Consider the following 22,441-nt stretch of genomic DNA (forward strand, 5'->3'; position numbering starts at 1 on the left):
GTCCAGGGTTTTATTGAGAGTCTTTAAGACCCCATAGCACTTGCCTACTAGACGATTGATGTGAGTCTCATAAGAGAGTGTCGGATCCATCCATATCCCTAAGTTCTTTGCTTCAGGACAAGGTATAGGCATAGCGCCTAGACAACTAGGCCACCAATCACAAGTCCAGAGCCGCCGATCACCACCTACTACCAAGACTTCAGTCTTGGAGCTGTTGAGTTTAAGGCAGTGACTATTCATCCAGGTGGCCAATGCTTGCATACAAGCTCGGAAATTATTTGCCCCCGCTGCCGAGGTTTGGGTGAGGGTGAGTAAGAGCTGCGTATCGTCGGCGTAGGAGACAATCTCTATGCCGAACGAATGAACTAGCTACGCCAGGGGGGCCATATATAGATTAAAAAGGGTAGGACTTAGAGCGGAGCCCTGTGGCACCCCCTGTTCTAAGATCTTCTCCTCCGACTGAAAGGAGCCCCGTTGGACCTGAAAGCTTCTGCATGTCAGAAACGATTTAAGCCATCCGAGTGCTCTGTCAGTCACACCACCTCTGTTCAGACACTGTAGCAAGGTGATATGTGCTACAGTGTCGAACGCTGCGCTAAGGTCTAGCATTACAAGTGCCATGGTTAGGCCTGCATCAGCTCCTAACCGTAGAGTTTCGGTGGCTCTTAATAAGGCTGTTTCAGTGGAGAGACCTCTTCGGAACCCCTATTGAGAGGGGTGCAGGAGATTATTCTTTTCCGCAAATGCCATCAGTTGCATATTAGCAATTTTCTCTGCAATCTTCGCAGTATGTGGTAGCAGAGAGATAGGTCGTAGATTTTCCAGAACATCATGGCTTACGTTTGTTTTTTTCCTAATAGGTAGCACAATCGCTTTTTTCCAATTTATCGGCAGGGTCTGGGAGTCAAAGGATGTTGTGAGGACATGGCGGATATAAGGTTCTAGAACAGCTATGCTAGCACCCAGCACTCTAGGAGGAGCTGGGTCTCTAGGAGAGCCTGATTTTATACTAGTACAGATGGTTTCAAGTTCTTTACTGGAAGGTACAGTAAAACACGCTAACCTCTGTTCTGAATTCAGCAGTTCCTCTGTCTTCAGTTCTATGAAGGACAACTGGAGAAGGAGCTGTAAATATTTTTTACTTTATTAGCAAAATAGTCTGCCACCTTATTGCATTCAATGATGGAGTCTGTTTCCGGGACATTGGAGTTAGAGACTCTTTCACGAGAAGCTCTTCATAGGAAATAGGCTCCTCAGGGAACTGTTTGCATCAAACACTCATGCAATGTTACTTGACAGATTTTCATCCACTTAGCAAATTGTTCCTTTTTATTGTCGCAGATAATAAACATATATTTTAAGAATATTATTATTATTTTTTTGAATCTCACTGAGATTTATTGAGACGGGCTTGCCTTAGGCGCGCCTTAGGCGCGCAAACGGCTCGCCCGCTGCGCTCGCCCGCTGCGCGACCGATGGAAGCACATAATTTATGTTAATCCGGGCTGTATGTTGAGGGGGCGTGGCCAGAAAGGGGCGTGGCCTCCGCTCGTGGCAGGAGGGCGCGAGGGGGATTAATCGATCAGTGTGCAGCGTTAGCGCTGGCTCCGCTGCGTACACCGCCTGTGTCTAGGAAGGTGAGTTATGACAAGCACAAGTAAATCTGTGATTTGAGCAAAGTTTAAAAACACAAGCAATGACACCGTAAAAATTCTCACACACAAGTAATCTGTGCGCAGAGTTTAAAAAAAACACAAGCAAGGACACCGTAAGAATTTCACACACAAGTAATCTGTGATATTAGGTTTAAAAACAATAGCACCTCGCTCCCGGCTTTCCGCCTCAGGAGCTTACCTCTCAGTTTTGCTAGGTCAGCCGAGGAGTGTGGGCTTTAAGCAAAGAGGCTGGGGGCGTGGCCAGAAAGGGGTGTGGCCAGAAAGGGGCGTGGCCTCCGCTCATGGCGGGAGGGCGCGAGGGGGAGTAATCGATCAGCGTGTAGCGTCAGCGCTGGCTCCGCTGCGTACACCGCCTGTGTCTAGGAAGGTGAGTTATGACAAGCACAAGTAAATCTGTGATTTGAGCAAAGTTTAAAAACACAAGCAATGACACCGTAAAAATTCTCACACACAAGTAATCTGTGCGCAGAGTTTAAAAAAACACAAGCAATGACACCGTAAGAATTTCACACACAAGTAATCTGTGATATTAGGTTTAAAAACAATAGCACCTCGCTCCCGGCTTTCCGCCTCAGGAGCTTACCTCTCAGTTTTGCTAGGTCAGCCGAGGAGTGTGGGCTTTAAGCAAAGAGGATGGGGGCGTGGCCAGAAAGGGGCGTGGCCAGAAAGGGGCATGGCCTCTGCTCGTGGCGGGAGGGCGCAAGGGGGAGTAATCGATCAGCGTGCAGCGTCAGCGCTGGCTCCGCTGCGTACACCGCCTGTGTCTAGGAAGGTGAGTTATGACAAGCACAAGTAAATCTGTGATTTGAGCAAAGTTTAAAAACACAAGCAATGACACCGTAAAAATTCTCACACACAAGTAATCTGTGCGCAGAGTTTAAAAAAACACAAGCAATGACACCGTAAGAATTTCACACACAAGTAATCTGTGATATTAGGTTTAAAAACAATAGCACCTCGCTCCCGGCTTTCCGCCTCAGGAGCTTACCTCTCAGACGATGGCTACACCTCCCCCGCGTTGGTCTTTTCTATCTTTATTGATGATGTTGAAACCTGGGGGCACCAACATGTCTAAACAAGGTGGGGAGATCTCATTTAGACATGTCTCCGTGATGAACGAAATGTCTAAGTCCTGAGAGAGGATAGCTTCAGCTAATTCCGTTGCATACTTGGGGGCTGATCTACAGTTAATGAGCATGCAGTTAGTAGATAGATTATTTTTGTTTGGCTGCTTTCCTGAAGGGGCCCTCGGTATGGAGGTGAGGGAGGGTGGGGGTCTACTGGTTTTTACGGGAGGAAAGTCTCTTCCGAAGCCCTTGATCACTTGAATCTTGGAGTTGGTGGCAGTTGGAAGAGGGGAGACATAGGTGGAGGCTAGGTCCATAGCTTCTTCATCGGACATTGCTGCTATAGATCTGAAAGGTCTTTGTGTTTGGATCTCCACATCTTTACTGGTGTGGGTCTGAGCTCCAGACGCGGGGGCTTAAATTCTAGTGGGAGATTGAAGAGGGATCACCGCGTCGGTTCTAGGGGGCATTAGCAGCCGGTTCTCGAGGGCGGATGAGGTCCCGGATTGGGGTTTAAGAGTAGTATAGTCAGTCGGATAGGAAGCCCTGAATTGGGCATTTTGGGGCTTTCGAGCCTTGTCTAGGTTAGAAAGGATTTCATCCAGGCCACTGAATATAATTTCTAACTGACTTTCTAGTGAGGCCAGCCGGTGTGCCATATTTTCCAGGGCTTGTGGTGTGCAGTTTTTGGTAGGGACATTACGTGAGATGGGGGGCAGGGTCGCATTGTGAGATTTAATGCTGAGTAGGTCAGCCCGGCTGTCTCTGTTAGCAGCCCTCGGTAGGGGATTTAGTCGTGGGCTCTTCCTCCGTGATTCTGCTGGAGTGATGAGGGAAGTCAATAGACCGAACCCTGGGGATGGTGTTATGTTGTTGAAGCGGATAAGATTGAGGGGGCGATGGGGATTGATCTTCTTCGAAAGACGGACGGGGGTCAGTGGACTGAGCCCATGGGATGATGGAGTGATGTTGAAGAGGATAGGATTGAGGGGGCTGAGGGGACTGATCATCCTTGGAAGATTGAATTTCATAGTTCGTGGGGACGGAGGAGTGTGAGGAGTTTCTGAGGGGGAGGCTGGGGGATCTCATCAGGGGAGAGGAAGTAGATATTTGCATCTCCTGATGGGGCAGGTTGCTCGGGAAAGGGGGCTGGGGTGGAGCAGGATGAAGAGAGTGAAGATGTGCGGAGCAAAGATTAGAGAAGAGGGAGTCAAAGGCCTCTAAGTTCTCGTTATTGGCCTGTATCAAAACTGTGCCATTTGAGTAAATGGTCATTAATGTTTTCCCTTTTCTAGTTGCTTGGTTGGGAAGGGAGGTCGTCAGTTTACAGCTGTGTGAGGTGGTCGTCGTTTTAGATATGTGAAGTTGCATTCTCGATGTGGTGTTCAAGCTTTCAGGTCTATCTGTGTGGAAGATGAGATCCATCTTAACCTGTCCTTTGGAGGAGCAGTGGTACGTGTTTACAAAAAGTGTTTCTGGGTGTTGTCAGATTAAATTATGTTTGTGGTTTCTTCTCGCTTTTGGAGAGTGGTTAGGGGGGAAGCTAATCGCGAAGGCATTCACGCCATGTGGTTTCATGTGGATCGATATGGGAGGTTCGACGGACATTGGCGTGCCTGGTGACATTATTGCGAATTATGAAGGAGGGACAGGACAAGCTGTTGATAGGGAGGCGGGACTCCTTTGGTCTGGTAGTATCGGCTGTGGGCGAGTACCCAAGCCGAATGTTTGGTGGGGACTTAGGGGTTAACCCTACTATGGGAGCCGTCATTGAGGGGGCACAGAGTAGACTAAGGAATACAAGTGGTTGTTGCAGGTGGGAGACTGCATCATGAAGCAGGTAGTGGGGGGTCAAAGAGTAGTTTGAGGTATAGGAGTGGTTACTGCAGGGGGGTGAAAGCAACATGTAACATGCCTGGTACCTTAGAGTGGGCCAAGATTCACTAGCGTCGTTAGTGCAGGCGGAGGGTAGACCTTATTGGTCGCCATCGGGGGGTACGGCAATCTCTAGGCTTCGGGAGGCTGGCCTGATTCCTCCTCAAGACAGGAAATGTGAAGATCAGGTCACGCTTGGCTTAGCGTCATGGGTATGCCCTTAAATTGCGTGGGCATTTAGCTTAGTGTCCTGGGTAAAGTCGTAAACCTGGCAGGGTATTAAATCCCACTCTCTGATAGCTGGGGTGGATTGGCGTTGGCCATTTTTAGTCCAGGCATCGGGCCGTGCCAGTCTGGAGCGTGGGCAGGCTCATTTTTGTTCTTTCTATTGGGCAGGTCACGGGGGGGGGAGCTTTCAACTACGGTTTAGTCAATGAATCAAAAGGGGGCAAGGACAGCTTCAAGTGGCCTACGGTGATCATTCAGGTCCCAAGCGGCGGCCATGTGGTGGCAGCCAGTTAAAGACTCAGGAACTCAGTCACTTGTCCTGAAAAAAGTATAAACAACATATAGAGGGCTGGATAGGGACCTCTCTTGGGGCCAATAGTATTTTTTTTAACAGTGCTGATTTATGTAGGATCCGTGCAGAATCTGTGGAGGATCTGCAGGCCTGGGTTCACGTAAAAACAAAAATGGCAACAACTCACAGCTTTTCCATGCACTGATAATCACTCATGACATGTCCTATGACAACTTTGATAACCTTACTGAAACATATGAAATGATATCACTGATGATAACACTAATGGTAGGGGTGTGAGGTATAGTTATTTTAGGGCATATATAGGCCCATGGACCGCTGCCTTCTACAAAAAAATGATTCTTGGACCATTCCCAAAATGTTCCCCTGGATACTCCTTCCCATTAGCTAATGGGTTCCCACCTCTACTGAGGTGCTGATAAATCATTAATGTTTCCCAACCACTTTCCAGTCACAAAACATTAATACTTGCCATACGGAATTGCTATTTTGAAGAAACACTCTAAATCAGCTTCTTCCAAATAGCATTTCTTGTGATTTTGCACCTTTCATTAGTTTTGAATGTATTTTGTTATTAAGTACAGTTTTCTAGGAAAAGCTCTATTTTAATAAAATAACTGAAATAAAATATGGATGTATAAAACTAATCAGAAAATCAGAAAACATAAATTGTATAGTTATACAATTATCAACAAATTATAAAGCTAGAAACGTAGACTCATTTGAGACAAAAATTACTCTTTGGGAAAGACATATGGCGAATATTACCAAGGCTGAGTCTTATAAGCAAAGGACGCTGATAGGAATTACTGACCCAAGCCATATAGGTTCAGTACCTAGAGGCGAGGTTTCTCTTGACGTGTGTTGCCATGGAATACATTATTGCCTCAACCTCAGCATTTCTGCTGCCTTTACACTGAAAATGGATGCAGGTGGCAGAGTAGGCTCAGTCCTCAAGGCAGAGCTTAAGAGGTTGGCTCAAGCCATGAATATGTGAAAGCCAGGGCTAGATGCTATGTGCCCTCTCCTTGGATGCATAGCTGATGGCACTGCAGGAGGTGCTCTCTGTACAATGGGGCCTGTTCCATGTTACTCCCTGAAATGGGGTAATAGCTGATGCTGAGAAGCAGAGCCTGGAAATTACCTGCAGTGACTCAGGTAGGTGGTGGCTTGTGTTGAAGAGCACTACAGATGCTGTTCCTCTTCATGATAACACTCTTCGACTCCTTGTTCGGTCCATGCAGCTGTCCCTAGCCTCATCATTTTACAAGCACATCAACTCTTTGAACAGCTGGCGTGCAGTGCAGTGCAGCGTGGTGGTGGTTAGAAATTGGCTCCTTTACTTCTCAGCTTCCAACCCTTCACAAGGCACACACAATAGTAGCAAATCAGGGAGCAGCATGGTGGGCCTTCTGATGCCTGGCAATCCAAATTGTGAATGGCGGTGCTGGGAGTTGATCCTAAGTTGAATTGACATTTCAAACACAGAAGTGACAAATTGAGGTGGACCCATTAACCCACTTTTGATATGCTAATTGTGGACTGATGCAGAATGTAAATAACACGAATGACACTTCAGCAAAGCAATGGCTACAGGTGGTTGATCTGAAGCCAGTATAAGCTGTATTAGTTTGATTTACTTTTAATAGTTTGTCAGTGTTCTAAGATGTTCTCCTCCCAGAAATACAATAAAATGAAAATGAAATAATATCAACATTTTTTAATTGATGTGTCCTCGTCACTAACTTAAATATTCGACTTTATCAGTGTTGTGTCAATGGTGGCAATCATTGATTGTGTAGTGTACACTCTGGACAACAGTATTATTTTTTACAGCTCCAATGAAGTGTTCACGTGAGTGTTTTGAGGCTGCTGAATATATCATGACCCTGTCTGCTAAGGAGTTGGCTAGTGAGGCTGGCCAGAAAGCACTGCAGAGACTAGAAGAACTACTGGAAGGTAACTCATTTGATCAGCACATATTAATGTATAATTATGAACACTGATGAACATGCATTTTATGTTTTTTGATAGAGCTAATCATTTTACATATTTGCCACTTCAAAGAATTTTCAAACCATATGAGTAATGTAATAAATAGTAAACGGCAAGCACCTTAGAGAAGTACCAAACATGAAAAGAAAGTCATACTGTTCACCCTGAAGGGGTCTAAGTTTAGAGGCCAGACACATGCAGACTAGACATTTTTTGTTCATTTATTGTTTACCATATTCTGGATAGTGTGCCATGAATCTTAAAATGCACCTCATTGGTTGGTGCTTTTTGTTTGTGGGAACAATGATAGTGAGAGCATGTGTTGCAAAGAATAAAATACCCTCTACCTCTGACTTAAATGACCCTACAAAAGAACTTGTCTTTCTGCCTTGTTCCTCTATATAGAATTGTAATTCCTCTGTGACTTGGAATATCATTATTATGTACAGTGGAGGGTAGTTTATTCCTTTTGTTTTGTGGTTACACCGTCATTTGTCCCACAAACTGCTTAAATTCTTTTTGACTTGCACTTTCAAATGCTGATTCCAGACATGAATAATAATAGAGGAATTTGTAGCACACAATAAAAACCTCACAAAAGCAGTCAGTCTGTCCATCCTTCTGTCTGTCCATCCATCGGTCTGTCCATTCTGTCTATCTATCTATCTATCTATCTATCTATCTATCTATCTATCTATCTATCTATCTATCTATCTATCTATCTATCTATCTATCTATCTATCTATCTATCTATCTATCTATCTATCTATCTATCTATCTATCTATCTATCTATCTATCTATCATCAAAAAAGCTTTATATGATTTTTTACAATCATAAAAGCATATACAAACAGCAGTACATCAGGATTACACTTTAAAACTGATGTCTGGCATAAATTCATATAAAACCCGATAAAAAAGACAAGATTTAAGATCAATAAAACCACAAGTTAAAAGGCTAAAACATTAGATTTATCGGCATTATATATGTGCAATATAAAAATTGTTAAATCAAATCAAGGACAATGTGCAATTTGGCGCGCCCTCAAGATCCATGCCCAGCCTAGTAATTTCGCCATAGCCAGTGCAATCGGTAGTGATGTATCTGTACGCAAAATTCGATCAGCCTCCGCCGCTGCCCTGGTACCCAGAAGCTTACAGATAGGTAACAGCCTGGCCCGCCGTGGGGAAGCATAGGTATCACAAACCCAGAGAATATGTGCCTTTGTCTCATTATTGGCAGTGCATCCTGGGCACCCAGCTGAGGTATGTGGTGACCATTTCAAGGTGAAAGATCTTACAGGAAGGGACCCCACCCTGAACTGGAAGTATCAGATCCATGGGTTTCGTGATTGCATCCCAGTATAATTCCATCCTAGGGACCAGTTTGTGGTCCATAGAGCGGCTAGTAAGGGAAGAAGACACTTGTTGTCTTGCATTATTCAGTGAAAACAGTTCCCAGTACTTAGCCTTTAACAAAGATTTATATGGAAAAATGGAGTTTGCAGGATCAGTCCACAATACAGTCAGTCCTAAATCCCCTAAAAGATTTTGGACTGCCCTGAGCCATTTAATTTTATGCAATGTGTCTTACTTAATGATATCTAGGAAACCCTGAGGATAGCCAACAAGTTCAAGAGTGGTCCACAATCTCCTCCAATAGAGGAGGGGGCACAGTTTGGCTATAGCTGCAATGGGTTTCTTACCTAGATCTAACAACAATGGACACATAGGAGAGCTCTGGGGAAGTCCGGTTATATTTCTTAGAAACCTATTCTCTGCTGAGGTAAGAGCTACAAGGTTCTCACAGCCCCACACCTCTGAAACATACAATGCTGAACTAACAGCCTTCAGATTATAGATTTCAAGGACGGGACTGATAGGCTTAGAAAGGGTGCGATTGTACTCCTGACAGAGCACCCCAGATATCTGTCTGAGTTTGATAAAGGCTATGTCGATTTGCCAGCCCCACTTCATACTACCTTGGAAGTTAACTCCCAGATAGGTGAACTCATTGACTATTTCAAGAGGGCCCTCTTTCATTGCAAATCCTCTCGTGTTTGCCTTACGTGCATCAAACGTCATTAACTTTGTTTTAGACACGTTGACCTCCAATCCCCTCTCACAGCAGAAATCCTCAAAAATTTGAAGCGCTTTCTTTAGTCCGCTCGGGGTCTTGGAGAGGATCAGCGTGTCGTCGGCCAACATCAGGATGTGTACCTTTTCACCAGCAAGTATGGGGGCATCGGTCAAAATTCTGCTCATGTAGTCAGCAATTCCATTAAATTAAAGCGTGAACAGCGTGGGGGCCATCACACAGCCCTGTCTAACACCACGTTCCACTGGAAATGAGTCAGTGACTTCCCCCTGTCCCCCCCATCTAATTTGGGCCTTATTATCTTCGTGAAGTCTACTGAGCAGGGATAAGAGATCCAGTGGCAGGCCTAGTTCTTTGAGGACAAGCCATAATTTCCAACGGGGGACTAAGTCAAATGCCGCCCTAAGATCTACGAAGGCGGCATAAAGGCTGCCTTTGCCCAATGTAACTAGCTTCCAGTAAATTAAGATAAATTGAAAAACTTGGTTGATGGTGCTTGTGGCTGCTCTGAATCCGGCTTGCAAAGGTGACATAATTCTGAACTCCTCGATCCACTCCTGGAGTCTATTGAGCACCATCCTTCCAACTAATTTCTGGGAGCAGTCAATAAGGCTAATTGGCCTATAGATTCCCGGGTGGTCTTTGTCCCCTCTTTTGAAGACAGGGATGATTTCTGCATTTTTCCAGGAAGTGGGGATCGATGCCCCTTGTGCAATTGCATTGGAAAGCAAAAAGATATATCGGCACCAACTTGGTTTATCATGTAACAAGGTGTCGTCCGGTATGCCATCAGGCCCCGGCGCTTTCCCAGGTAAGATAGAGCTCAGAGCTGTCTCGACTTCCCTCAGGGTAAAGGTTTCCCTCTGGTACAACACATTCATAACTTCAACTTCCTCCTCCGAGGGGGTAGCGGAGTATCGGGGTTTAAAGTAATTAACCCAGGCTGTAACTGAGACATGATTCTGGGGGTGCTCAGCCTGACCCCTAGTGGGCCAATTGTAGGTGTTCCAAGACAGCTTAGGGTCCTTAGAAGCACACGCCACCCTCAGATCTTGCCATTTTTGGTCTTCCCATGCTTTCTTGGCCTTAAGTTGTACTTCCATATAGAGTGCTCTTGTTAAACGTACTTTAAGTGGGATGCCTCCCTTGATCGCTTTCCCTAGGGCCCTGCGTGCCATCCGGCATTCGTCATTATACCATCGCCCCTCAACTTGTGCAGGCACTATAGTTTTCTTCCCTTTCTTTTCAAAGAAAGTGCGTAGGTGAGTAAAGAAAGCAGTATGCGTATTTCTGAGCTATCATGGACTCCAAACTGTGAAGCACTGCCCTCTAATTGCATGTTGCAAACTTAACGCTATGTTGTCAAGTAGAGTTGGAGATTCTTTAACCTGGACCCACTTAAGTCTCCTTAGATCATTGGCTTGGACCACCTCCCCAATATAGCTATTGTCCCTTTGATGGAGGACTGTCGTAGTACAAAGTATAAACATAGAGCAACAAAGCGGGTCGTGGTCCCTTTCGAGCCGATCAATGATTGTCATATCCTCCACCAATGGCCACAGTCTCAGACTAGTCAATTCTGCTAGCAGAATACCCATTATCAAAAGTTGATGAACCTAGCCTATCTGATTTAGTGCGGCCATTCAGGGCCTTTAGGGCTCGTTCAATGCAGATACTATTCATCTGAATGATCACATCAGTCCACTTCCTAATGGGCAACAACTCAAGCGATGGAACTAACCAGTTCCTATCTTCTGCCTCAGCCCAGATGGCACCCTCCAAGGTAAGCGGTTCAAATGTGATGTTAGAGTCACCCATAACAATTACCTTGGCGATGTCTGGTAAAGTGTCAAGGAGCTGTTCCAGAGCCGCTAAAACTCTTGAATGCTTCCCCCTTGTTCCTCTGGCATAGATATTAATTAGCAGAATATCTGAATTGGTATTAATTGTTAGTTTAAACGCCTGGATTCCATTATTCTTAGTAGGGATTACGTGGATAATCGCATTGAGGTCTTGTCGAACCCACATTGTCAGACCTCCCGAGGCCCTCCCTTTCCCCTCCCTCATAGCTAGTATGGAAATATTCAAATAGCCTTCACAAAACCAGGGTGCGACTGCCCAGGTCTCTTGAAAGGCGCAGATATCATAATTCTTAATAAAAGAATTCCATTTGGGTAGGGGTAACTTCGAGCTGAGCCCGGCAATATTCCAGCTCAAGAAGCTAGAAGTTCTTGGAACCTCTGCAGAGCTTTCTGGGGGGCTAAGAGCTAAGGTCTGGGGGCACAGGATATTAGACTAAGAGGAATTTAATGGACCAGAACCCCCCCTGCCACCTAATTGTGATACCGTATTGCAAATGTTGCTAGTCAGCAACATGTCCTCTCCCCCCAGAACTGTATAGACCGTAGGATTTATAAATAGATCCACTCAGGAACTCGCTTGGTTTAGTAAATCATTAGACTCAAGGCTTGACGAGCCTTGCAGTCTTAGAGGACCCTGCCGGGATTCAGCCCCATAGCCAAAAGGGAAGCACCTAAATTGTATACTAGACTTTTCGAGGCCACTTGTGCGAAATTCTAGCGCAAAAAGGTTATCAACAAGATCAACACTGTTTAAGGTCAGTTCAATGCTATCTAAAGGTTGATCATGCAGCGCGATCCGTCTAATCCAATGGATGGATTTATTTTTCAGTGAGTCAGCAGTCTCGATAGCAGCATAGCATGGTAGTTTTGGTACATTAACCATATAGATTTTGGGTGGCTCACTTGCTTTTAGTCTATTCCCTCTAGATTTCCCCGGGATATGATCAGGAAGGCTTTGTCCATAAGATGCAAGGGCACTATCTCTATGGAAGATGCCGGTGCTACTGTCGCGACCATAGGATAGTTCAGGGAGGGGGGAAGAATCCTTTGGTGTGGTAGACCTCGGTGGTTGAGTAGATGAACCCAAGGTACCTCGTTTGATTATATTGTTTGGGCCCTTCCTCCTGGGAAATCCTGTGGTTACATCAACAACCGGACATGGACATGGACATGGCCGGGGTCCTGCATTAACCACAGGGGTAGTTGCCATCAGGACATCCGGCTTTTTCTGGATCTGAGTAGATGGCCGCTTTTGTTGGTCTGCACTAGAGTTTAAAAACCTCACCATAATAAGCAGATCAGCCAGAGACCCCTTCAGATCCTGAACTTCACCCTTCAATGATAGCACCTCCTGCGTTAGATGGCCTAAGGTTTGCTCTCGCTCACTAGTCATAGAATTACATTTACAGGCGGGGCTAGGAGTTTGCGTTTGGACATGGGTTCTCATAATTTCGTTAACCATCCCCCTGCTTACTGGATATGCTTTCCCCAGTGCTGCAAATCTATTAGTGCAGGTAACAATGGGATTGATATGAGCAGCATAATCAGTACTAGCACTATCCCCCTCATTGCCGGAAGCCGTGATACTATCCGGGAGCGCTACTTTTGGCCTGTTTACTCCCGCTGTATTAGATATCTTATTCTTTCTGGGCTTACAGAACATATCTGGGATAGCTGGCGGCGCACACTCTGCCTGTTGCTTTCTGCGGGGAGGGGAAGTGGTGTGTGGCGGGATATGAGGGGCTGATTCAAGAATTTCATTACACTCGCTAATCAGTGTATCAATTCGATCTATAACACAGTTGTTGGTAATAGCCTTGCATGACTTTTTTGCTTTTTTCCTATTATTCCTTTTTGGCATCCCTCAATTCCCTCTCCACTCACATCCAAAGCTTTCCTCTTCCCCATAGTCCTTGAACAGCAGCAAAACTATAGCTATAAGTGGTCCAATATGAATAAGAAGAAAGATAATAATAATAAAAAGCCTTTCCCAGACCAAAAGTTAAGCGGGGCGCAGTGCTCAGTTAGTTATAGCAACATAGAGGAGCACGAAAGTACAAGAAGTCAAAGGGCCTCCGGAGACAAGATTGTTTATAATGACAGTACCTTTAGGAACACCTGAGTCAATCCAGTCGAGTATTCCAAGACTAAGAGGGATGGTCCTGCCCTGGCTCCTCCTGGCTTTGACGGGCGCAGACGGGCCCGCCCTTGGCCCGGGCTGTGCCCGGGTACGCCCGCACGTGTCCCGCGCTGCGGGAGGCGCTGCGATGTTTTTAAGCGCCTCCGGGCACTTGCTGATGATGCTGGTAGTGCGCGCCTCTCAATGCAGGCTGGGAGATGTAGTTTTCAGGCCACAAAGCAGCCTCCAGAAGAAGAAGCACGGCCGTCGTGAGTCACGGGTCACAGTGACAGAGCCCCCACGGTGGACCAGAGACAGCGCAAACAACCCCCAAAGGTAGACCTGGGATCGGGTAGGCAGCAGGATGAATAGAAGTATCTATCTATCTATCTATCTATCTATCTATCTATCTATCTATCTATCTATCTATCTATCTATCTATCTATCTATCTATCTATCTATCTATCTATCTATCTATCTATCTATCTATCTATCTATCTATCTATCTATCTATCTATCTATCTATCTATCTATCTATCTATCTATCTATCTATCTATCTATCTATCTATCTATCTATCTGTCTATCTATCTGTCTGTCTATCTATCTATCTATCTATCTATCTATCTATCTATCTATCTATCTATCTATCTATCTATCTATCTATCTATCTATCTATCTATCAATCATTACTTAATTAATATATATGAAGTATCTTTGAGGCCAGAAAAACAATCTAGCTAATTATTCTATGCTTTGCTATGAAATGAATATTACTAGTTTGACTAATGACAGGCAAATATGTATATATACATTCAATACAAAACAAGTAAGTACAAACAAGTAAATGAAATATTACATGTACACAGAAAAGATGTTGTACACTGAATATTCGACTTGGTAAAATAAACCACTTTCCAGGCCTAAGTCTCCCTCTCTATTACCCATTCATTTCACAGGACAATTTGAATTGTAATTAAAAAGTTGGGCATGTACTTTACATTTTTACATGTCCCAGTAGTGTATCATCATTCTAACAAACAAGAGGGACAGGGGTTTGTTAGGTTCAGCATAGAGGTCCCTAATAGATATGGCAAAAATAAAAGTATGCACTTCCTAAGGACGGCGTGGAGGGGGTGGGGGAGGAGAAAATATAAGGAATGGGATGTGGGGTGTTCCTGGTATAGAATGCAAACTATAGGTGGAGTAGCTCTAATGAGGAGCAAGGGCCCTCACACACCCCGAAGGGTGTCATGCTTCATCATAGGGCAGTTCCTCATTGGACTATTGCTACAATGCCCAACGGGCCCCACAGGGGGACTTTTTGACGAAGGTCTTCTATTGTTGCCAACGTGAAGCTAGATAGTTATATGGGGCGTATGTGTAGTGAGTAGAAGTGGGAAATAAAATGTGTGGGTTAAAAATAGCTGAGGGATTCCAAATCTAAAGAACCTGGTTAGGAGGCTGTTCCTTCAGCATGCTGGCACCCTGTAGGAAGGTAGATCCCTGACTATGGTTGCCCCCAACTTTTTGCCTGGTGTTTTGCTGGTTTTCTGACTTAGTTGACCTGGGGCCCTGCTATTCAGGACCCCAGGCCTACTGCTCTCTCTGTAAAATGGATTCCATGTACCTTAGGTACATATCTAAATTGGGTACTGAGTCACCTCATCAGTCCCTGTACAGTGTACCTTAGGTACCCAGGGCATAGGTGTACCCAGGGCCTACCAGGGGATGCAGCATGTATTATGCCACCCCTGGCTGGCCATCCAAATCTGACACAACTGGCTGCTTGACAGCTGGGGCAAGGTGGTGTACTCACCCTTTGCTTTAGATATAGTATACCTATATCTAACCCTAAAATGGACACACAGATTTCCTATCAGTCACTCCTATGGCAGGCCTTAACAATCCTGAAGGCAGAGTGCTTGGAATCGTGTGAGATGGTGCTCTGGCATGAGCTGAGCCTGTCTGCGGCTTTCGGGATCTATCCCTTAGCCGTTTCCATGATATCGCATACCATATACTCTTAAGTGCATTATGATCCTCGCGGTTATATGCCAACTCTGGTATCGCTTTATCAAAACATGTCGAGTAAGGTGTCATACGAATTGGAATACTAACCCCTCGCCAATTCTGGCGACGGGGTTAGCATTCCACCCTTCTAGAGGGACACGACATGCATGTAACCTATAACCCGGTTAAAAGTCAGACAGAGCCTTAGCATCCACAAAATGGATGCTGCCACCGAGACACAAGTCTGCCCTCCTGCTGCTGGGAGTCCTCCCAGAGCAGGAGATAAGGACAAAGGGTTTCCTGCCAGGGGCGGTGCCAGCACCGTCCCAGACAGGGTTTTGTGTATTGTAGGTAGGCAGGGCTTTAGAGGAAGGTGACTGCACGTGGCACCCCGGTGCTCACTGTGCATAGGCTGGCTGGAACCAGTTCCAGGGTCACTCCAGACCCTGTGCTGGGGAAAAGCCCGCCAAGGAAGTGGGTGTAACCACCCCCCTCCTAGTCCCACCCCTAGGGCAGGACTTAGTCGCGTGCCAGCCCCTTTTTACAGGATAAAGGTAGGAACTGGCCCCCTTCCAAAACAGATCATCTTTGAATCCTGAAACTACTTTCCACGAAAGGAACTCAAGACTTCTTCCTAAGATTTCTCCCTTGTGACTAAGGAGTAGTCACCCTGCATCCGCAGGCACCATCTTAAGAACACTGCGGTCTGCTGCAAGTCTCTCCTCCGGATCAAGACTGCCCAGCTCGACGAGAACCGGCTTCCCTGGCACCTCTGACCTCTACCTGCATCATCAGTCACGCTGAGATTCATGGGTGTGACGAGACCTCGAGGGACCGGCCATCTTCAAGACTGCACGACTTCTTTCCAGCAAGCCCGCCGAGTAATTTCCTGGTGAGTGCTTTGGGGTCCGAGAAGCCCCGACCCTGAGCAGCTCCAGCACCAAAGTGCAGCCTCCCAGCATCTCCACGATCTGCGTGGGGCCCTTCTGCTTTTTGCTGCTCACCGCGTTGTTTGGCTACTAGCCCGCTGGCTTGTGGCCTTCCGAACGACGCCCGACGACATTTCTGCTGCTGGTCTGGTTGCTCAGGCTGGCCCTTGCTTCCCTCCATCGGAGAAGTACCCTGGACCCTCCTGGTCCGGCTGAGACGCCATTTTAGGTCCACCGCGTGGGCCTTGCATTTGCCAAGACTTGTTGCCCAATCCTGGGTCCAGCGACGTCGACAGCAAGAACCTTCGTGGGACAGCTCGCACCTCCATCCTGGTCGCCGACAACGCCTCCTGGTCCGAGAGACTGCAGAGCCCAGCAGCGTCCACTCACCTGACTGCGGTGACTTCGCCCGGTGCCATCCTGGTGCCCACTTAATCACTGGCTAGTGATTCAAGAACTTGGTCCCCTCTGCTTTCAGGTTTCTTCTTCCTTGATCCAGGCTTGGATCCAACGAACTTTCCTTCACTGGTCGCCTGCCAGCAACTTCCTTCTTCCAGGCTCCTGGTCCGGCAACGAGATCCCCGACATCTTTTCAGACCTATGCAGCTGCAGCCCCTGGGCTAGGTAACTTCGGCACTTCGGTGTCCCAGCATAGCCTCACTATCCTAGGGTCAGGATCCACCGTCGTTTTCTTCCTACCAGGTCGGGTTCGCCCGTGAACACTAACTTTGCCTTTACTAGCTTCCATAGACTTTGTCCCGCATCCCGCGTGAGAGTGCACACTCTGCACCCGAGTCCCCTAGGTCTCCTAGAAGTAATCTAACGATTCTATAGTCAAGTCCTAGCGATTCCAAAGCCTATTAGTACTGTACTTACCTGCTAGTAATTTCGCATTCCACTTTTAAAGTATATGGTTTTTCGTGCCCCTCGGGCATTTGTGTATACCGTGCTAACTTAAGTATTTTCGTAAGAGTTTTGTTGTGTGCTTAGCACCCTGTCCTCATAAAGAGTACAGGGTTGTTGTGATTCTAATAAATACATTGTTTATTTTCATAACACTTGTGTGGTGTCCTTTCACTGGGTGTTCAAGGGGTAATGTGATGGTAAAACAGCTGGCTTAACACGCCCTCTAGAGTCTTAGCCTTAGACTGCTCGTATCCATGCTACTAGGATAGCTGGTCTATAAGGTTGACTTACAACCAATCATCAATAAGGGTTGTTTGGACTGGTATATAGTGATCACTAGAATAGTGAACACTGCACATCAGGCCAACTTCTCACATTGGTGAGCAGCGGTTGGGATTTGAGCTTGCTGTTGTTTTACCACACATATCCTAAGAATATCTTGTGAAAGATCACATGAGTACTAAAGGTACATATAACTTAGCTTAGAATACTCTGAGTTCTACTGAACCAGCTGTTGTAGCTCCTAGGGCCTAGCACACCGTAAACTACAACTCTAGCAAGGGATCAGTAGGCAAACATATAGTGTAGGTAAGTGCACCACTTACACCTCACTAGAAAAGCATGTCTACCCAGGGAGATTCTACTGAGACTCCCCTGGTCAGTGTTGACCCTCCACAGGTCACTTCAAGATATGCAGCTCTCAGTTTCCAGGAGATGAGACAGATCTGTGTCTCCAGAAAACTGAAGCAGGGGTCTAACCCCACCATTCCCTTTCTGATAGGTCTCTTAGAGACATATGATGCCAGAAAGCTTTCTCAGTTACATGAGAACATGCCAGCCTTAGAGGGAACCTCTGGGGATCCAGACCTCCCCAACACTGCTACTGCAGTTGAGGAGGAGGAGGATCAGGAGGAACTCTCTGGGGATGAGGTAGACAAAGGTCTTGAGGTAGTCAGAAGGCTAACCAGGACCAACTTAGACTTACTTGGGCTAGGATCTGGGGGACCCCCAGTACTAACCCGAAGTGGGCCTAACCTTGGAGTTAGGAGAGATAGATCTCTTTCTAGGGACTCCAATAGATCTCTGCACTCTAATGCCTCTTCTCAGGGGAGAAGGAATCCTCCACAGAGGAGATTTACTTCCCCTCAGAGAAAAGAGCATGAAGCTAGAATGAGACAAGCTGAACTGAGGATTGAAAGGGAAGAACTTGCCCTGGCCAAAGAGAAGCTTGCCTTTGCTAGAGAGCAGCAGATGAGTGGGCTAGCACCCACTGGTGGCAGCAATCTCCCAAGAGATAGAGACAAGGGTTTAGATACTAAACACCTGACTAAAATAGTGCCCCCCTTTAAGCAAGGGGATGACATCCAGAAATGGATGGCTGCTCTGGAGAGGGCCTGCACTGTGCAGTGCATTCCCCAGAGTCAGTGGGCAGCTATACTGTGGCTCTCCTTTGATGGCAAAGGTAGAGATAAGCTCCTCACTACTAGAGTTGAGGATGCTAACAATTACCAGGTCCTGAAAAATGCACTGGTTGATGGGTTTGGCTTAACCACTGAGCAGTACAGGTTGCTGTTCAGAGACACCCAGAAAACTCAGTCTCAGGACTGGTCTGACTTTGTTGATTGTGCCACTAAGGCTTTGGAAGGCTGGCTACTGGGTAGCAAGGTTACTGACTTCACAGGATTATATAATCTTATTATGAGAGAGCAAGTCTTAAATAATTGTCAGAACCAGTTATTACACCAGCACCTGGTAGACTCTGATCTGACCTCTCCACAAGAATTGGGTAAGAGGGCAGACAAATGGGTCAGAACCAGGATTAGGCCCAAGAACCAAGGTGGTGACCAGAAAAAGGAATCAACCAAGCCTCAAGAGAAGGGTGGGAATAAATCTCCAGATCAAACCACATCAGGGCCCCAAAAATCCTCTGAGGGGGGTGGGTCCCAGAATCCTTCCAACAACCAGAAGAAACCTTATTGTTATCCCTGTAAACAGGTGGGTCATTTAAAAACTGACAGCAGTTGCCCAAAGAATAACAATAAGGAAAACATACCCCCAAGTAACATTCCCAAACCTCCTGTTACTACTAGTAGTAATCCCCCAGGTGGTGGGAGTGCCCCCAAGAATTTGGGTGCATTTACTTTGGGAGTTCCTGGGGACTCTGGCCTAACCAGGTCCCCAAACTTAGGTACTCTTGTCTGTGAGACTGGCATGGGGTTTGCCAACTTCACAACTTGTCCCAACACTTTGGGCAAGTACAGACAGGAGCCCCTCATCAATGGTATAAAAGTTGAGGCCTACAGAGATACAGGGGCTAGCATCACTATGGTGACTGAGAGTCTAGTCCCCTCAAGGCAACTTTTACCTGGTGCCACATACCAGGTGACCAATATTGATGGAGTACAGAGAGATCATCCCATGGCAGTGGTCAATCTCAGCTGGGGAGGTGTCACTGGCCACAAGAGAGTGGCAGTGTCACCAAACTTGCCTGTAGATTGCCTACTGGGGAATGATTTAGAGCTCTCAGCCTGGGCTGAAGTGGAGCAAGAAACCCATTCTAGAATGGTAAACATCCATGGTAAGGTTAGTGGGGCAGTGATAGCCACAGCCCCAGTCCAAGATATCCTCCCTGAACAGGTCAGGAGGGTTGTGCCAGTCACAACCCAATCTCAGACAACTTCCTTCCCAGAACAGGTTGTCAAGGCTGTCATGGTAACAGCCCACACCCAAACTGAGCCCCCTCCTGAAAAGGTTGGGAGAGTTGTGATGGCCACAGCTCAAACTCAGACAGATGATAATGTTGTGAAGCCTGAAACTATGGATCACTCCACTCAGACAGAGAGTACTGAGGAGGAAGAGAAATCTCCCTCCCACCAGACTTTAGGAAAGGATCAGCCTCCTCAGGGAACTGATCTGACCCCTTGTGAAGAAACTGCCACAGAGGTAGTCAGGCCTAGCCTGGCAGACCCCCTGATGTCAGTGGACCCTTCCAAGGTGGGACCCAGTCTGGAGCAGGTAACCTGCCCCTCTCTACCCTGCCTCAGTCAGCCCAGGGCTGTAGAGGTCAGGGAGGCCAGTGTTGGACCCCAAAGGGCCCCCTGTCCAAAAGAATTCCCCAATCAGCAGATTAAGGGCACTGAAGCTAGTAATCCTAGCCAAGTGAAAATAAAACATACTCCTGAGGGATCCCCCTTAAAATTAGTTAGGGACCTCCCACAGATGGACACTGTTGGGCACAGCCAAACTTGGGACCTGAGGGCCCCAAACCTGACCTGTCCCTCCAGTAAGCCAAACAGAGGGACCCAACCTCCAGCTGTAGGTAGCCAGAGGTTGACCCTGAGAGCCCAAAACAACTCAGTCTTGGAAAGAAAGGCCTCTATGGTGGAAAGTGATTGGAGGAAGCTGAGCCCAAAATTAGTGGAGCCTCACTTCAGTACTCCATCTCAGCACCAGCCTTTTACTTTGCCAAAACACACCACAGGTAGAGATTCCCTATGGTGGAGACCCTCAGACACCCTTAGGGTGAGGGATTGCTTAGTGGACCATGAGATAGGGGGTAACCATGCCAGTGCTGGTACTTCCTTATATGGCCACTCAGGCAATATAGGCTTACCTGGCAAGGCTAGCCTTATCTCCTTTCGTTTGGGGGGGGGGGTTATGTAGGAAGGTAGATCCCTGACTATGGTTGCCCCCAACTTTTTGCCTGGTGTTTTGCTGGTTTTCTGACTTAGTTGACCTGGGGCCCTGCTATTCAGGACCCCAGGCCTACTGCTCTCTCTGTAAAATGGATTCCATGTACCTTAGGTACATATCTAAATTGGGTACTGAGTCACCTCATCAGTCCCTGTACAGTGTACCTTAGGTACCCAGGGCATAGGTGTACCCAGGGCCTACCAGGGGATGCAGCATGTATTATGCCACCCCTGGCTGGCCATCCAAATCTGACACAACTGGCTGCTTGACAGCTGGGGCAAGGTGGTGTACTCACCCTTTGCTTTAGATATAGTATACCTATATCTAACCCTAAAATGGACACACAGATTTCCTATCAGTCACTCCTATGGCAGGCCTTAACAATCCTGAAGGCAGAGTGCTTGGAATCGTGTGAGATGGTGCTCTGGCATGAGCTGAGCCTGTCTGCGGCTTTCGGGATCTATCCCTTAGCCGTTTCCATGATATCGCATACCATATACTCTTAAGTGCATTATGATCCTCGCGGTTATATGCCAACTCTGGTATCGCTTTATCAAAACATGTCGAGTAAGGTGTCATACGAATTGGAATACTAACCCCTCGCCAATTCTGGCGACGGGGTTAGCATTCCACCCTTCTAGAGGGACACGACATGCATGTAACCTATAACCCGGTTAAAAGTCAGACAGAGCCTTAGCATCCACAAAATGGATGCTGCCACCGAGACACAAGTCTGCCCTCCTGCTGCTGGGAGTCCTCCCAGAGCAGGAGATAAGGACAAAGGGTTTCCTGCCAGGGGCGGTGCCAGCACCGTCCCAGACAGGGTTTTGTGTATTGTAGGTAGGCAGGGCTTTAGAGGAAGGTGACTGCACGTGGCACCCCGGTGCTCACTGTGCATAGGCTGGCTGGAACCAGTTCCAGGGTCACTCCAGACCCTGTGCTGGGGAAAAGCCCGCCAAGGAAGTGGGTGTAACCACCCCCCTCCTAGTCCCACCCCTAGGGCAGGACTTAGTCGCGTGCCAGCCCCTTTTTACAGGATAAAGGTAGGAACTGGCCCCCTTCCAAAACAGATCATCTTTGAATCCTGAAACTACTTTCCACGAAAGGAACTCAAGACTTCTTCCTAAGATTTCTCCCTTGTGACTAAGGAGTAGTCACCCTGCATCCGCAGGCACCATCTTAAGAACACTGCGGTCTGCTGCAAGTCTCTCCTCCGGATCAAGACTGCCCAGCTCGACGAGAACCGGCTTCCCTGGCACCTCTGACCTCTACCTGCATCATCAGTCACGCTGAGATTCGTGGGTGTGACGAGACCTCGAGGGACCGGCCATTTTCAAGACTGCACGACTTCTTTCCAGCAAGCCCGCCGAGTAATTTCCTGGTGAGTGCTTTGGGGTCCGAGAAGCCCCGACCCTGAGCAGCTCCAGCACTGAAGTGCAGCCTCCCAGCATCTCCACGATCTGCGTGGGGCCCTTCTGCTTTTTGCTGCTCACCGCGTTGTTTGGCTACTAGCCCGCTGGCTTGTGGCCTTCCGAACGACGCCCGACGACATTTCTGCTGCTGGTCTGGTTGCTCCAGGCTGGCCCTTGCTTCCCTCCATCGGAGAAGTACCCTGGACCCTCCTGGTCCGGCTGAGACGCCATTTTAGGTCCACCGCGTGGGCCTTG

At 47.2% G+C, this 22,441-nt stretch overlaps 1 protein-coding gene across 2 annotated transcripts in view; it reads left to right on the plus strand.

The window, feature by feature from the left end:
- LOC144753731 (cytosolic phospholipase A2 gamma-like) overlaps positions 1–22,441 on the plus strand; it is a 928,534-nt gene that overhangs the window by 659,619 nt on the left and 246,474 nt on the right. For both annotated transcript variants that reach the window (XM_078641315.1, XM_078641316.1), the window contains exon 13: positions 6,996–7,118. In XM_078641315.1, coding sequence (XP_078497441.1) covers positions 6,996–7,118 — 123 coding nt within the window. The remainder of the gene's footprint in view (positions 1–6,995; positions 7,119–22,441) is intronic.

Source organism: Lissotriton helveticus, chromosome 5_1 (assembly GCF_964261635.1).
Source record: "Lissotriton helveticus chromosome 5_1, aLisHel1.1, whole genome shotgun sequence".
In the NCBI taxonomy this organism is placed as follows: domain Eukaryota; kingdom Metazoa; phylum Chordata; class Amphibia; order Caudata; family Salamandridae; genus Lissotriton; species Lissotriton helveticus.